At 36.3% G+C, this 16,906-nt stretch overlaps 1 protein-coding gene across 1 annotated transcript; it reads right to left on the bottom strand.

Annotated features, from left to right (window-relative positions):
- Nucleotides 1-3,163: 3,163 nt before the first annotated feature.
- Nucleotides 3,164-15,869, bottom strand: PDK4 (pyruvate dehydrogenase kinase 4). The gene is made up of 11 exons (XM_015066544.3): nt 15,511-15,869; nt 14,429-14,570; nt 12,980-13,051; nt 12,030-12,214; nt 11,781-11,867; nt 11,220-11,297; nt 9,423-9,499; nt 7,325-7,423; nt 7,014-7,124; nt 6,598-6,711; nt 3,164-5,464 (listed from the first exon to the last, which is right to left on the bottom strand). Exons 1-11 carry the CDS (start codon nt 15,638-15,640, stop codon nt 5,321-5,323), a joined length of 1,239 nt encoding a protein of 412 aa, XP_014922030.2. The 5' UTR covers nt 15,641-15,869; the 3' UTR covers nt 3,164-5,320.
- Nucleotides 15,870-16,906: the final 1,037 nt, after the last annotated feature.

Genomic DNA, 16,906 nt, shown 5'->3' with positions numbered 1-16,906 from the left:
TTGGTTAGTTTGTATGTATATATTACAGCCATAATCCATCACAAAATAAAACATGAATCCTTCCCAGATTAAGATGAAATGCTGAGGGTCATTAAAAAATATTAAGATGGGTGGCTTTGATTTTAGATAAATAGAATCATCTGCCCATTTAGGAATTGTTCTCTTGTTTTTCTCTGTCTCTCAAGAAATTCTTTGCAATGTCAATTATGCATGAGACAGGGCTAACCTCATTTTTTTTTTATATATATATGGGTAAAGATTAATGGTCCTGGATTGCATGGAACACATTGTCTAGTTGGGTTTCTGGAGTCTATACCTCTCTATAACGTGTAACTAAGAAGCTTAAGAATTATGTAATAAAAACTAAAATGATCTTAACCATGTGAGACTTTAGAGGAGAAAGTTGGGAGAGAGGCCACTTTGGACTGGGATGCTCAGTACATGAAAATGGGATTTGAGCTATGTATGTAATGGGAGGTATAAACTGTGTGGTTGGTCATGCAGAAAACTATCAATATCAGATTTTTAGGCACTGGAAAATCAGCAGAAATATTATGAGAAGCCTAATTTGGATAGGAGAAAGATTGGAGGCAGAGTATGCAGTAAAGAATTATTAGAAAATATAGATTCAAAACTTTAGAAGTGCCTTAAATAGCTAGATCTCATTTAGGGAGAAGAGAAAACTGTGACCCAAAGAGGTAAAGATAATTGCCTAAGAACACAGTGTAAGGCTTTTACTTTTGTTTTCAATTTTTAATTTTATTTCCGGATCATAAATTTGTAATTTTGAACAAATTTTGTTATGCTTTAAATTGAATTTAAAAGAAAAACACTGAGTCAAGGGCAATTCTACCAACTATCAAAGTATATTTTGGGGCTAGAAACATTAAAGGGCGTAGTTTTAATGGAACTGATAGGAAAAAAAGCCTCAAGACTTGGCTATGCAGTATGTTATATGTCTGAGATATTAAAACATCCTTTTACATTTATGGAAAACAGTATGCTAATAAATAACTCCTAGCTCTATTGCATTATTTGACAACCAGTCCCATGTTATTTTCATTACATTAAATGGTAGCAGTAAACATGAAAATGATGTCTCATAATGCATTGATAAACTTTATCATTTTCTTGCTGAATTTATCACTAAGACAGCTCACATCATTTTCACATCATTTAATAGATTCAACATGTTCTCAAGGCTACTGACATTTCTGTTGGTTTTGAGTGGCTTCTAATGTTTATTTGCACTTGAGTAGGGACTGAAAAATCTCATTAAAAGACAGTTGCTCATTTCCATTAAGGGGCCATGAAATACAGATGGTGATATTTTTTCATCTGAGTCCAAGGTGAACAAGAAGAAAGAATACTCATAGATCTGAAATACTGACCCATTTGCTCAAGATATTTCCTGAGTGGTAATAACTTTTACCTGTTATTTCATTTGTTTTGAAATATGTGATAATTTCCAATGGCCAAAGATGACCAACAGAGAGTGATCTTAAACAAAGACCAGTTGCAATTTAACTTGCTGGAAAAGTATTTCAGAGTTTCTGCAATGTTGTAAAACTTCTTGGATATCATTTAAAGCATAAAATTGTATGAAATTTTACATTTATGTGTTTATTCATTTATTCATATTTTTATCCAGTGACTGTTTATGGACTGCCTAAATAACTGTGATATAAGATAAAAAAGTGAAAAATCAAAAAGAGAGATATATGGATAAAACGTTAATGGAAATAAAAATCCTGCTGCTCTAAGTGTTCATGGCTGGAGGCTTAGGGACTTCTTTCCTAAGCTCCTGTGAAATTATGAAAGTCCCTCAATTCTTTCACCAGGCATATGGAAGTGATCTAGAAGAGTTCATGGACATTTGCAGTGTTGGTACACATCTAAGTGTTAAGTGCACTATTTGAAAGTATACTAGGAAAATGAAGACATTATCAAGGTCAATACTTAAGCTGCTAGCTCACAGTGATTTCTCTCTTTCTGCACATGTCATTGTAGTTAAGATCAAAAGTTTTGCAGTTTCTAGCCAAATTTGAAATTTAGGAGAAATGGTATAAAGATGGTTTGATGAAAATTTGGCCAACTTTGTTTAACTTGAAAATTAGTAACCTTGGACTGGAGTCAAAAAGATGTATGTGTGCATACATACATACAGAATTGTGGGGACTGAAGTCTTGCAGTTTTTATGGAAATGTGGATGAACGTTCTGGGCCTACAAAGTGCACTAAGCCTCTACCTTCTAAGCAGCTTAATCCAAGAAAACTGTACCCCTAAATCCGTGTGTGTGTGTGTGTGTGTGTGTGTGTATGTGTACATGTTTGTGTGTGTGCACATGTGTGCATGCACTTTCCTTAGAGGTATGGTGAGTACTTCCCCTGAGTATCATTGATAAAGGGCTTTGCAATATGCTCTGTCAGGTCTAATGCCTTAGGTTGATGACATTTCTGATTTAAATATGATTATTCTGAGAAGATTTTAGAATTTAGTTATGACAAGCTTATTCCTCTTTTCCTTCCTTCCTTCCTTCCTTCCTTCTTCTTTCTCTTTCTCTTTTTCTTTCCTTTCTTTCTTCCTTTTTCTTCTCCCCCCACCTTTTTCTTTTTTATTTACAAAACTTTGCCATAAGGGCATTATGAATGTAGGCAAAGGATATTGTCTAAAGATAAAGCAGGATTAAATTAGTTAAGAAAGACTGTGTAAAAATTAATTTAGTATTTTCTATTCAATTTCTACCTTATTATTATTCAGATATTTAATCCAGAAGTTGTTTGGGAACGTAAATTATCATTATTTTGGTACTTTACTGTATTTATTATGTAAAAACAGTCACCAAATGAAACTTTTAATGTACCAAAAATTATACAGAATATATGCATCACAGAAATTATTATTGAATATATTTATGGAAGTAATCATACTATGTACTATGTGCTATTGGGGCATACCCAAGGACAATTGGAAATTTCTGGACTGCTGTAAAGTACTTATCTTTTGTTTAAAAATCAAGATTTTTAGTTACTTTCAATACTTTTAAAAGGCTATACCCAATACATAGATAAATTAGATTTGAATACAAAGTGAGGAAAATTTTACCTCAAATTTTTCTTAGTACTTTGCCATTAATTTGAGAAATGAAAATCAAAAGACCATGTTTACTATTATAATAAAAATATTTATTATAAAAATGGTTACATCTCATTGTACATAGAAACAAAAACACAATTTATACATCAATAACTTAAGTGGGCCTGAACATTCAGTATCCAACTGCTAGAATCCTAAAGTTCTTCCGCAGATTTTACAAATACCAATGTAGACTGTTTCTATTTCATAGAACTCCATTTACCCAGTTGATGTTATTGAGATATTAACATTTTTTTCTCTAGTATTTTAAAGATAGTTCACAGTGTTTGGGTTAATTAGTCAACTGCTTTAAATCTTTGGTAAATACAAGTATTTATATGCAACGTTTAAATTTCAGTAAGTAAAAACTGAAAAGTCAAATAACCTACTGTAAATAGTTTTGTGTAATCGATAAATGCATGAGCCAGAGTCCCACCATCAAGAAAAGTTGCTACGCAGGACTTCTCATGATAAGTCTGACATCCACAACAAATTGTCTGAGGCCCTTTTGGCCACTACAAGAAACACCACAACTCTAGGCCACAAGAAAATTACACAAAAATGTTAAATTCAACATATACAAACAGTACCGATTATTTAACAATGCAGAAGATTCTATATTTTTCTCTAAATCCCAGTTTATACATCAATTTGAACAGGTGAGTTTATTACCTCATTAAAGCCTATTATCTCACAAGAGTGAGAGAACCATTTAAAGAAGCCATTGTGTTTTGAAAGACATCCATTCATCCTCTTGCCAGTAATTTATCTATGAAAATATAGATAATTTCTTGAAAGAATTTGTAGGGAAAAAAGCAAGATGCCTGCCTTCTGTTTCCTTCCTTCCTCCCTTTCTTTTCTCCTTCCCTCCTTCTTCCTTCCTTCCTTCCTGCCTTCCTTCTTTCCTTCCTTCCTTCCTTCATTTTTCCATTCTTTTTGTGGGAGTTATATAGTAGACTGGCCTGTCAACCTACATATTGTATTTGAGCTCCACAAATTTCCATATGCATTACAACTTTCATTTATCAGCCCTCTCTCAATGATTCAAATGAAAGCATCCTGGCATGAAAACCTCTTACTCCCAGGCTATTTGTTAAAAATATCCCAAAAAGTATTTAAATTCTAATGTTCTCAAGCCATTTGAAAATTAGAAATTGTTTTTATAGACATAGTAATGCAGGAGTGTAGAGGATATAATTAAATATAACAAAAATATATCTTGTTAAGCCTAGAAAATGGATACCATCATTGGATTACCACCACTACAGGGTAGAGAACAGCCCCTGCTACCGAGTTAGGTTCTGAATGCATGATTTCTTTCCCTAACATTGGCTTTTCCAACCTACCATTTCATTTAAAAATAAAGCAAGGTGAGAGATATCGTTGTTATCACTTTGGCAATTCTCCTCCCCTGCTAATTGCCGACATCCTGAATTCAGTGCATATTTTAAAACTCACTCAAGACTAGGCAGGCACCTGGCAATATTGTGTTGTTCACTTATTACATGAAGTGTGAACAGGAAAGCAGCATAATGAAGACACTGTATTTATCAGAAGAGGTTTTCTTCTGAGATTTTTACACGGGCCCAATGCCTTGGCTGCAACTTTGAATGAAATGTTTTGATTCTTTCTTCCTCATTCAAATAACGTTCAAAGTAAATGTTATTTAGTCACCAGCTTACCCCCACTGCAGCGCATAGAAATGTGTGAGATGTACATTTACGCACACGTCTAATCTCATAGCCTAAACTACGCCCCAGCCCTTTGATGGCAGGGGAATACTGGCATATTGACATTCAGTGTGCAATAAATACCAGTGTCTTTTGCCATCAACCAGAGGCCTAAATATCAGTCTATTGAAACTGTTAGCTTATATCTTCACTTTACTCTACTCCCATTCTTGTTGATAAAGACATGGACACTTGAGGCTTTCTTCTGCTTCAGGATTTGATATAAGCTCATACGTTAGGCTACATTAAAAGAATAGAGACTGGCCATCTGTTAATGCCTACGTTACACTCTCCTGGGTCACGGAAACGGGTGTCGTTCCTCTTTGCACCACTGTTGTGATCAAGGGGTTGCTTTTGTTTGTTTTTGAGGAAACAGGAGTTCACACACAAACACTCAAGAAGCAGCACTGGCATAGGCCCACTTTGATCCCTTAGAGTGTCCTGAGTGTCCCTTTTCACAGAGCCATTTTCTCCTTTGCCAAGTTCCTTGGTTCCTTGCTTGGGATACACCAGTCATCAGCCTCAATGCTCATCTGATAATGTTTGAAGGCTGATTTGTTAAAGACGGGGAGTTTTTCTACAGACTCTGAAGATAAGGCCTGAAAGAAGACAGGGAAGAAAAATCAAACCAAAGAAGTTATTCATGGTATAATTTGTATTTGAAGTGATTATTCAAAATTACTCATTCAAATATATCCCTTTGATTGATTCAGTAATAACACACCACAATCCATAGTATGCTAGGCGTGTATAAAAGAAAACTAAAAAAAGCAAATGTTATTTCTACCCTATAGGGGCTGAAACAGTATATATACAATTATAAATTGGGGAAGAGAATTTGTATTCAATATTTACACATGCCCCTTGTTTGGATATTGCCGATGTGATAGAACTGAATAGCAAAGCTCTTCTTTCTTTACAAAAACCTTTGTATCTGTGATAGAGCCCTAATCTGATACAATTAATTTATTAAAATCTGAGACTATAAATCTATGATCTCTTAATCTTTCCCAGTACTTTGAAGACTTTTGCTCATTTAAGAAATGAATACATTAACTATTTCAGGTAGTCAAAGTCCTCTTGGCAAATAATTCCCTTGCACAAAATGGGAGCCTGCAAGCTTAATGTTTTAGTCGCTAAAATCTGTAAATACATGTTCAGTCAAAACAGTTGGAAAATGATTAACGAATAAGGGCAGTGACCTTAACAAATAAATTGAGGCTTTATCAGAAATAGAAAAAAAACATGTACCAAGTTTTAAAGTTTAATCAGGAAATACCAGACATCCCACTGACAGCTTGTGAGCAGTTAGTTTTTCCTTCCCTGGATTTCTAATAAGGTCAGCTTAACGTCTTCGGTATGTTGATATCAGTTGTTTTCTAGGCTGGAACATTATTAGCATATACTCCCCACTATTCTCACAGATGCCAAAAGGTGTTGATTTTAAAAATTCACATGAGCATCTCCTCATTTGGAAGCTTGCATGCTTCTTGAGAAATAATTTTGCTTCACTTGAGGCAGGGAGCCTGGCCCCACTTCCAGTTTGGTAAGTTACCATAGTAAATTTTAAATTGTATATCTACACATACCAAACGGAAAATAAAATGCCTTGTAGTCATCATTATTTGCATTAACTCAGTTTGGGGTATTTACTGTGGACCATGGAACTCGGGCCTGTAAAGGAGGCATTGTTTTCAGAACTATGATTATTTCTATTGCATTTAAAGGATACCTTTAAGTAGATGATGGCATCTGTTCCATATCCCGACAAAGAGTAGAGATTCAGATCTCCTTGAAAGTACTTGGCATAGAGACGAGAAATTGGCAAGCCGTAACCAAAACCAGCCTAGAGGGGAAAAATCAGTTATTGGCAAAGAAGTGTACCTGATCACTGAAATACAAAATGGAGGGAGGAGTTATCCTCCCCGAAACTGATGTTCTAGAACCTAGATAAATATTTTCTGCTTCCAATCAGACACCTCCTGTAGAATTGTTTTACCATTTTCAGCTTGCTGTATCATTCTGCCTCAAACCCCCCATGCCCAATTTAACTAAACTGACTAACTTGACTAAACACATCCTTGTAATCCTTGCTTTACATTTAGAACTGAGTGGCTGGGATGAACTTAGTCATTTAATTGGTCTTACCAAAGGAGCATTCCGGGAATTATCCATCACAGGCGTTGGCGCAGTGGAGTATGTGTAACTAAAGAGGCGGTCGATGATCCTCAGGGGAACACCACCTCCTCTGTCTGAAATCTTAAGCAAACAAACAAGTCACCAAAGCTATACATTAAAAACAATGTGCATTTATCTATAGAAAAGTATTTTTTCCTTCATTTAAAAATCACCTGGTATACATGACTTTGATCTGTTGCTAAAAGCAGAGAGCTTGATTGTTATGGACACATTTTTACTTGTCTCAAGAGAGACTCAAAAGAAACACAGAGAATGGTTACCTTAATTGTAAGGTCTTCTTTTCCCAAGACAACAATCACTTCAATTGGTGTAAGGGAAGGCCAATTTTCCTGGTGTTCAACTGTTGCTCTCATTGCATTCTAAGGAAATCAAAACCATAAGGAATTCAATGGCAGAAGAATGAGAAACAATAAATAACTGTTTTTTATGTTTAAAATAAAAGCAGCACAGAGGGCAATTCAAAGTTCCTATTTTTTTTTAAGTTAGTAGTAAAACAGCTCTGTAAATAGCCATTTATGAATGTGTCATGCAGGATGTATAATGAAAAATATTCATTTACCATGTAATATAGCTCCTGGGAGTAATGTCTAATGGAAAAACAATTCTGCTAGCTGTCAACTTCTTATTTGTAAGCTTAATTTAAATGTAGAAATTGGTTTTTATAGTCCATTTCCTGGCTCTCTCTTTTTTGTCTTTCCATTACATTTTACATCCAAGCACCAAAGACTATTACATAACAAATGAACAGTGAATCATTGAACCAATTTATTGGCTTTTATAAAACTTGCTGGGAAAGGTTGTTACTATTTAAAAGGATAGTAAATAATTCTAAATTAAATTTCAATTTGCATTTGATTATCATCTTAACTTTTACCAATGATGGCAAAATAACTCTAGGAGTTGGACTATTCAATTTAAAAATAAATGAAATTAACGAAAAAAGCATCTTTTGGCCTTCAACAGAAGAAGAAACTCAAACAAGTTTTCAGACAAATGCATGAATCTCAGGCAGATAAAGTTTTGGTTTATTTCACCCATTTTCCTCTCTAACCTTTTTGTAGTACATTATCTGCTTTCTGGTTTGTATATAATAGCAAGTTCTAATCATTAGCTGAAGTAAAAGAAAATAGATCAGATGTTTGTAGTACAATCGATACCTCATTGCACTAACATTAGAATAAGGTAGGAAACAGTGAGTCTGAGAAAAGCTGTAACAGAATTAGAGGCAAATTTCACTTTTTTTAGGCTTCCTCCTCTTTCAGTCCGAGGGATTCTTGAAAAACATCACGGAGCTTTTTTTCGGTGTGAGCACAGTTTTAATTTGATGTTAAAACCCAGGACAGGATTTGATCCATGGTACCTGGCTACCCCAGACCAGTAACATTCACATCCTTTGCGAGCTTGTTAGAAATGCAAATTCTCAGATATACAGAATCGCAATATCTGGGGCTGAGGCTAAGAATCTGTGTTTTAACAAGGTTTCCAGATGATTCTAATGCATACTGAAGTTTGAGAAGCACTGAACCACAGTCTTGCTATTGAAAGTGTGGAGTGTGGACCAGCAACATGACCTGTTGGCTTATTAAAAATTCTAAACCCCATAACAGTTCCACTGAATCAGAATTTGCATTTTTTTATCAGAAAATTTTTTTAATGTTTATTTTTGAGAGAGAGAGAGAGAGGGAGGGAGGGGCAGAGAGAGAGAGAGAGAGGGAGACACAGCATCTGAAGCAGGCTCCAGGCTCTGAGATGTCAGCACAGAGCCCAACGCAGGGCTCTGACTCAGGGCTCTGACTCATGAACCGTGAGATCATGACCTGAGCCCAAGGATGCTTAACCAACTGAGCTACCCAGGTGCCCCCAAAATTTGCATTTTTAACAAAACCCCAGGTGATTCATATGCATGTTAAAGCTGATCATGGAAGAAACTGCCTTCCCTGCCTTCTGAGTATATTCCAGACTCAGGTTGGAGCCCTGCCATGTCTGGATTTGGAGCTGGAGTGTCCTGTGGGGGTGGAGGTAACAAGGCCTCATTCACTGGAACATTTACCCAATGACCTTCCTTAACAAATGACTAGTGCTTTGTTGGACACCTGAGAAAATAATAAGAACAGGGAGCACTAAAGACATCGTGAATCATATTGTGCATTCTCAAGTACGTTTTAATGTTACAATGAACTGCATGTGCCCTTTCAAACATTAACTGGAGCTTCCTTCTGCTAGGAGTACTGAATCATGTTCGGGAGAAGGCAGTGATGCTCCCATTGAGTGGGAAATGATAAAGGAAATAAAAATGTAACCTGTGAATTAAAAATAAAAAAACCCACAAAATTGAAATTATATTGTGAAGTGTCATACCTTGAATAGTTCAAAGAGCATATGATGAAGGTGAGAAGGTACATACACAATGTGAATTGGCTGGCCTGGAAATTTCCCTAGAAAAAATGTAAACTCATTTAAAATCAGCAAGCAAATATTTCATTAAAACAAACTTCCATATCTATGCGAATTAACAGATACCCCTTATTCTCAAGATTAGAATACTCCCCATCTTCCTTTACTCCAAAACTCTCCCCAAGAAGCTTCCCTCTTAAACAGTAAACACAACTGGCTTATTTTCAAAATGCTATTACAGTTGCTGTCTTGTGCTCTATGATTAAGTTTTTGCATTTCTCTAACAATGTATAAAGTCAGATGAAGTGTGTCACAAGGGTGATTATGAAATTAGATTATGTGGATTATTTGTTTCTGCTTTCATAACTTTTGTACTGAGCAATTTCAGAGTTAAAATTATATGCATTTTAAGAAAGAAGAAAAAAATAAATATGTCCATAGCATAACATTGAAATTAATGTTAACTATAATTTTCATATTTTATGGGAAACAGCATATCTGATTATTCTTGATCTTTATCACCCAAACATTAAATCTTACAGGCAAAATATGCTTACATTTCACCGAGAGGTTAAAGAAAACAGAGAAACAAAAACCTCATAATACTGTTTGAGAAGAAAAATAAAAGTATTATTCTCTGGTGTTCCAGGCCTTGGCAAAGTCTGAATCAGAAAACAGAAGGTCTGGCACAATTCCCTCTTTATTTGATCAAACAGTTCAAGCAGTTTATCTATGAGTATTATGCAACAGTGCTGTTAATGCTTAGAGGTATTTTTCAATCTTTATTTGTATTCCTATTTTTAATTCGGCAATTATATTTACATATCCCCAGTCCATAAGTTAGGACACTTTTAATTCCAACAACTTAATTTTTACTGTTTTTCTTTAAGAAGCACCATGGGATAAGCTAAAAACAGAGCCTGACATTCATCATATTATCACTTCAAGGTGGGAAGACCCTGTCTTTTCAGGTGCCCTAGAGTTGAAGTCACTGAAGTATGCTTTGCTTCCAAAACAGTGATGTATACTTATAGTGCAATTAAAATAATTTTATTTTTAATTTAAAAACATTTTTAAAAGAACATTTAACATGAGATCTACCTTCTTAAATATCTAAGCATACAACATAGTATTGTTAACTGTAGGCATGGTGTTGTACAGCAGATCTTTAGAACTTACTAATCTTATGTAACTGAGATTTTACATCCATTAAATAGCAACTCCCCATTTCCCCCAGCCCCCAGCCTCTGATAACCACCATTCAACTATCTGCCTCTCAGAGTTTGAATATTTTATATACCTCAGATAAGTGGAATCATACAGTATTTGGCCTTCTAGGACTAGCTTATTTCTTACAGTAAATTTAAAGTGTTTTTCCCCCCAATCTTATGAGTAACTTCTCCAGGAGGATACATCCACAACCAGTGGTTCCTCCTATTTCTGGCCTCCCCGACTCCTATATTCTGTAATAAGCTATCTTTTTGATCTAAGATACTGGAACTTTGTGGCTACTCTAAATCTTAAATTATTTGTTTAAACCATTCTTCTTTATGAATCAGCAGCAGCAACTGAATATGCTCAATTGGAACTTTCCAGTTGAGATAAAGACAACCGTGGCTTCAAAAAAGAAGCGTACAAATTCTAGACAAGTTCAGAAGGGAGAAAAGCAACACAGAAGTTGCTCTGTATTTACAAGTAGTAATCATACTGGGAGAGTAGTGAATTTTCTATAAATTAAAATATGTTTTATTTATAGCTTACCATTCACTTGTGTGAGTTTTAATTCTGGTGATGTTAAGTAATACTGGTCACAAAGCATCTTTGAACATTCAAAGGCATCTGAAATAGAAGGTTTTTTTCATAATGATGAAATACACTTATGCCAAGTAAAATTTTCATGTACTCTTTTCATGTAATCTTTCATGTAGTTAGTTGTGTACTACCCTGTACCCTAAATATCTGAAATGTTCTTTAGAGTACGTGTTTATTTACCTGAAAAAATACCTTTTAAATATTTTATTGAAGAAAAAATTAAGGCAGTGGTTAAGTTATAGCTGTAGCAATAGGATTATGCACACTTCGGAGATCAAATAAATATATAAGAATATGGAGATTAGCCATTCATGTTTGGATTTTTATAATTTTATAAATGAATGTTTAAACCCTTGATTTTCCAAAGCAAATGACCTTCATGACAGTATTTATAAAATATAAATGGAACACTCTGAATACAAATTCATTCACAAAGTCACCTTAACTATAGACATGTCAATCATATAGCATGTATTTTTAATCAGAGGAATACAGAAATCTAGAAATTACCTTGGACCACAGCTGCCACGTCACAGTTTGGATCAATGCTTCCAATGTGACTTGGGTTTCCTGTCTGTGAGTCACTAAATATAAGAACTGTTGACAAATAAGAACAGTTGTTATAAACATCAGGATAGTAATGATTAAAGCTACCGTTGTAAATGAATGTGAGCCCCCGAATAACAGAACATCTGGTTCGGGTCTAGCTTATATTCTACACCCATCTCCGTATGCCATGAACATGATGAACTAACTTACTGTGCTGGTTCATCAGCATCCGGGTAGAAATACGGTTCATATAAAATCGATCCAAGAAATACTGAAGATTTTGATTGGTGACTGGGTCAACTGTACAGGCATCTTTATATTCTATGATTCCTTGTGCCATTGTAGGAACCACATTGTGGTGTCTATTTCGAACTGTGATGAGAGTATCTACAAAACTAAGCCAAAACACATGAACAGTTAGTGAAAGTTCAAATAAGTTTCTTTCACTTATAGTCCTTAGATTATTTCAAAGAAAGCTAAAGCTTTTTGTAAGTACCCATCTAACAAACTCAAATGATAAAATGTTTGGATGAAGTTTTATTAAGGCTCTTGCTACAGATTCTTTGACTATATAGAGGAAATAGTATCACAAACAGATTTATTTGGCTTCTAACTTACATGTAAACATACCAGCTTTCTAACTGGTGAATTCATTCTAAGAGTTCCTTATGCATTCTCTTTAAAAAATAATAATTAAAAAATAATTACTATGAAGGAGGATTCTAGAGTGCCATTGTGGAAAAAAACTTTTGAATTTTCTTGTCAGATTTATAAAAAGATTCTTCTTTCTTATTCTTATAGTCAGAAATTGTCAGTGACTCTGAAAAGAAGTGTCCAATCTCCCATGACAATGACATTTATTAATATTATGCAATACTAAATCCACCTGCAAATGCCATCATCAGACTAAATTTATACTAAAAATAGAATTCCTTAAAAATAAAAAGTTCTCCACACTTGTTCGTACTCAGCATCATTTTCAATGCTATCATTCTTTATCAATTTTAAAAAACCAACAAGCCCAAACTTGTCATTTGTAAAGGGGAGATTATTTGTCATTCAGAGTTGTAGTTCCTTTAATTTATGTCTAAAAAAAATCTTAGGAGTATGTCTGGAAATAGCCAAAGTTTTAGACTTTTATTCCAATGCATAGAACTTACTCTGATAATGCTTTCTGGTCCTCTGGGCTTTTCTCATGGAATTCTACCAAATCCATCAGGCTCTGGATATACCTATAAAGTGACAGGTGTGCTTTAAGTTTCAAAATTGAGCAGTCAGATACAAGTGGCTAACTCATTTCAAAATGACTTTCAAAAAGAGAAAGAACTATATTTAAAATTAAAACTTTCGGGGCGCCTGGGTGGCTCAGTTGGTTAGGCGGCCGACTTCGGCTCAGGTCATGATCTCGCGGTCTGTGAGTTTGAGCCCCGTGTCGGGCTCTGTGCTGACAGCTCAGAGCCTGGAGCCTGTTTCGGATTCTGTGTCTCCCTCTCTCTGACCCTCCCCCATTCATGCTCTGTCTCTCTTTGTCTCAAAAATAAATAAACGTTAAACAAAATTTAAAAATAAAACTTTCTTTCCAGACATCTGGAAAACAATATAATTTAAAAAAAAATATGAAGCTACAACTTTAACGTTCAACTTTCTAATGTAAAATTTATATTTCTTTAATCATTCCAAATCAGTAGCCAGTTTTTTGTTTTATCTGACAAATGTTTTCTTTTTCTATAGCATTTAGAAATAACTTTTAAAGGAAGACTTCCGTCCTATTTTTTCCCACTATATTCATTCATAGGTGAGTAGAAGTCATGAAAGTCAGTAAATACTACAGATTTAATATGAGTTTCAAACGGTAATTTTTAATGTGTGTTTCAGATTATAATTGCTTAATAATATAATATAATATAATATAATATAATATGCATTTCTTGAATCAATGAACAAAAAGCTGTGCAGTCAGTGGATTAGAGTGATGTAAGGTGACTGCCTGCATACCTTGGTCCTGTTCTCTGAAAATCTTTTCCTTTGGGTGATTTACCCTCTCCAAGCCTCAGTATCCTTATCTTTAAAATGAGATGATAATAACACACTTACTAAGTGCTGCCTGTGTGCCAAGTACTGTTTTAAGTACTTTAACGAATTAGCTCATTTAATTTCATTCACATATTCCTTTGAAGCATATACTTTGTTTTCCTCTATCACAGATGGAGGAATTAAGGCATAGAGAATCCTGCAGAGGCAGGATTTGAACCCAAAGCCTGCTGTTAATCAGTTTGTAAGTAACAAAGATTAGACCCTCTAAGTAGTAGTCATTCCTGTCTGTTTCTCGAGTAGGATTTCTTTTGCAATATCAAACCCTGTCTTTTATTATTTAAAATACAATTATATTGTGAAATTATGTACTTTTTCAGGATAAAATGTCTGTTTATAGCTATATAACTGTCCTTATGATAACTTACTCTGAATTACTAAAAAATCTTTACATCTTTCAAAAATAGTTACTGTTCAGACCACCCGTTTTCCAATTATGATGCTAATAAATTATAAGAATTCATACTCAGATACTGGTCTTCAAAACAGAGACTGTTTTGGAATGATTGACCACTTACCAGCTTTTAACTAATTGCACTGAAGAGGTATTGACTAATCGATCAGGGAGGATGTCAATTTCCTTCAGGATATTGGCTAGCCTCACAGGCAATTCTTGTCGCAAAAATGCAAAGGAAGTTCTTTCACATGCATTTTCAGAACCTGTAATAAATAACATTTATTTAGTTTTTGGAGAAAAGTAGATCCAAATGATACATTTGAATAACATTAACTATCCAATTTTGAACACACACACATCATACAATTATAGTTCACCCTCAGTTGGGTTATTATTTATAGGTAATTCAGAAGTAAGTATCTCCTTCTTCATTGTCTTTTTCTTTACTTTTTTTTTTAGATGACCAATATGAGAATTATTGTTTTCTTTTTTTGAAAGAGGATTAATTTCCATGAAGTCAGAATATACTGTAGCTCAGTCAACACCACTATGTTAACCAGACAACTTGGTTCAGAGAGTTCTAGATATGAAATTGGAGCAGAGGGATAAGAGGGTGGATAAGAGTCATGATGTTTCCAGATTAGTATTAAATAATATCATATTTAAACTCTTGAAATTTTCTTCATAAGATTACTGCAGAAAGTTTGCAAACATTTTTGGCAGTAATGCAAATATATGGAAGAGACAAATTTGTCAGCAATGCAGAGATATGCATATACCCTGTGAACGGGTGGAAGGTGGTTAAGGGCTAAAATTTCAATTAATTTGAGGCTACTTTATAACATTAGGAATCTTCTCCAAAAAGTATTATGTTGTGGAGGAGGGGATAAAGTTTTTAATCCATTGTGAAATGGTGACTGAAAGCAAAAAGTATTTTGACTGGAAGGTTTGGACGGAAAGATGAGCTCAAACCATCCAGTATCAGCGGGTCAGCAAGTGGCCTTCACCTGTAGGCACAAACTGTCAGAAATAAGGCAGATCTAGGAAAGGGCAGGGTGCACAGGCGTCGAGGCTCCAGGGTTCAGCAGGATTGAGGACCCCAGTTATTTTAAGCAGTGAGCCCAGCCCTCCCTGCACAAGGGCTGAAAGTTAAGACAGCTCCCCAACCCCAGCGCCCCCACCCAGCCCTACTTCCCAGCTCACCAAAGTCCAGGAGCTGCTTCATGGACAGTGGGGACGGACTGTAGCGCGAAAAATGCTCGACCTCGCGGGGCACCAGGCTGGCGCCGCCCAGCGAGCCGGCGCTGCGCATCACGAAGCGGGCCGCTTTCATCTTGATGCCCACCTTGCCTGGCGAGCGCTGGGGCTGGCTTAAGGGACGTAGACTGAGGAAAGCAAAATCAGGGACCGAGGAGGAGGCGGTGCGCCTCTAGGGAGAGAGGACTGGCTTGTGCACCTGGCCTGGGCTGAGTTTCGGGGGGTGCTTCCGAGTGGAGGTGGCCGGCTGTGAGTCGGAGGAACAGAGAGCAGCTAGAGACTCAAGTTCGCGTTTGGTCACCACCCGCCGCCTCCCGTGGTTTTATTTGTGTCCCCACACGCTCCCCCCAATTCCAAAGGGGAGGAGTCACTGGGACTTGGAGACGCGTCCAGAACTGGGGCCGTGCCAATCAGCTCAGATAAAGAACTTTGGGCCCCGCCCCCGGCCGCGGGGTCCTGTCGGTGGAGAGACCTGGCACCAGTACCCGAGGCTGTGAGGAGTAAGTGGGGGGAGGAGGAAAGGTGAAGCGGACATTTGGAGGTACTTGGGGTCAAGATCATCAGCCCCTTGGGACAGGGTCGCCGATCGCGTAGGCTGGGGACCCGCCCAGACTCGTCCTTGTTTACAAGTGGGAGGCTGTCTCAATGTCACGCATTCTTGGCCAGAAACTATTTCCAAGAATCTGGGCTCCGGGATGTGATTGGTTCCTGCTCAGAGCGGGCTTTTACAGTAGCCAATCAGCTGCACTCAAAAGTATGAGCTTCTCTGCCTAGAAGAAATAAATAGCCTAAACAGTTCTTCCAGCTTTTTCTCCAGGAGCAAAGGGTACAAGTCAGGAACTGAAAGTTCCTTTTGCTGGGACTCGGACTTGAGTAACTGTCCCAAATACATTTTTTTTCTTATGGCCATAAAAGGCCATCAATTTGTTTTTCTCCAGTGATACATTGTCTTCATTAGGTTTAACTCTCTTCATTAGGTTTAATGAAAAACAAAGTTAAAAAGGGATCAATATGTCAGTTTAACTTGCCTTCTTCTACCACCAGAGAATTTGCTCACTCTGACCTCCTGTACAGAATGTCCTTAATCCAAATCTTCGCCTAAGACGTTCTTTTCTACTCTGAAATGTCCAGCACAAACTATGTGCTGTGAGAGATCTTTCCTGATTGCCTCTCCTCCATCCTTCTCCCACTATGGACATTGTTACTTCTGTCATTATATTGTAACTACTTATGCTATTATATTGTCCTCTCTGAACCCCCTTCCCTGTAGAAGATCAGGGTTCGGACCAAGTCTGATGCTCTCTTTGTGATTCCTACCCTGCTTATGCCTACTCAAGCTTAA

This window comes from Acinonyx jubatus, chromosome A2 (assembly GCF_027475565.1).
Source record: "Acinonyx jubatus isolate Ajub_Pintada_27869175 chromosome A2, VMU_Ajub_asm_v1.0, whole genome shotgun sequence".
Classification (NCBI taxonomy): domain Eukaryota; kingdom Metazoa; phylum Chordata; class Mammalia; order Carnivora; family Felidae; genus Acinonyx; species Acinonyx jubatus.
Note: the sequence above shows the minus strand (reverse complement) of the source record. Positions and strands in the feature narration are given on the sequence as shown.

Bases quoted from the DNA above. Each gene is read 5' to 3' on its own strand.
- PDK4 (XM_015066544.3), bottom strand. From the start codon at position 15,640: ATGAAAGCGGCCCGCTTCGTGATGCGCAGCGCCGGCTCGCTGGGCGGC. The intron at 12,215-12,979 runs GTAAGTTCTATG...GTTTTGGCTTAG, and splicing joins GACCAGAAAGCATTATCAGA to TTTTGTAGATACTCTCATCA. The intron at 11,298-11,780 runs GTAATTTCTAGA...CTTCTATTTCAG, and splicing joins CGTGGCAGCTGTGGTCCAAG to ATGCCTTTGAATGTTCAAAG.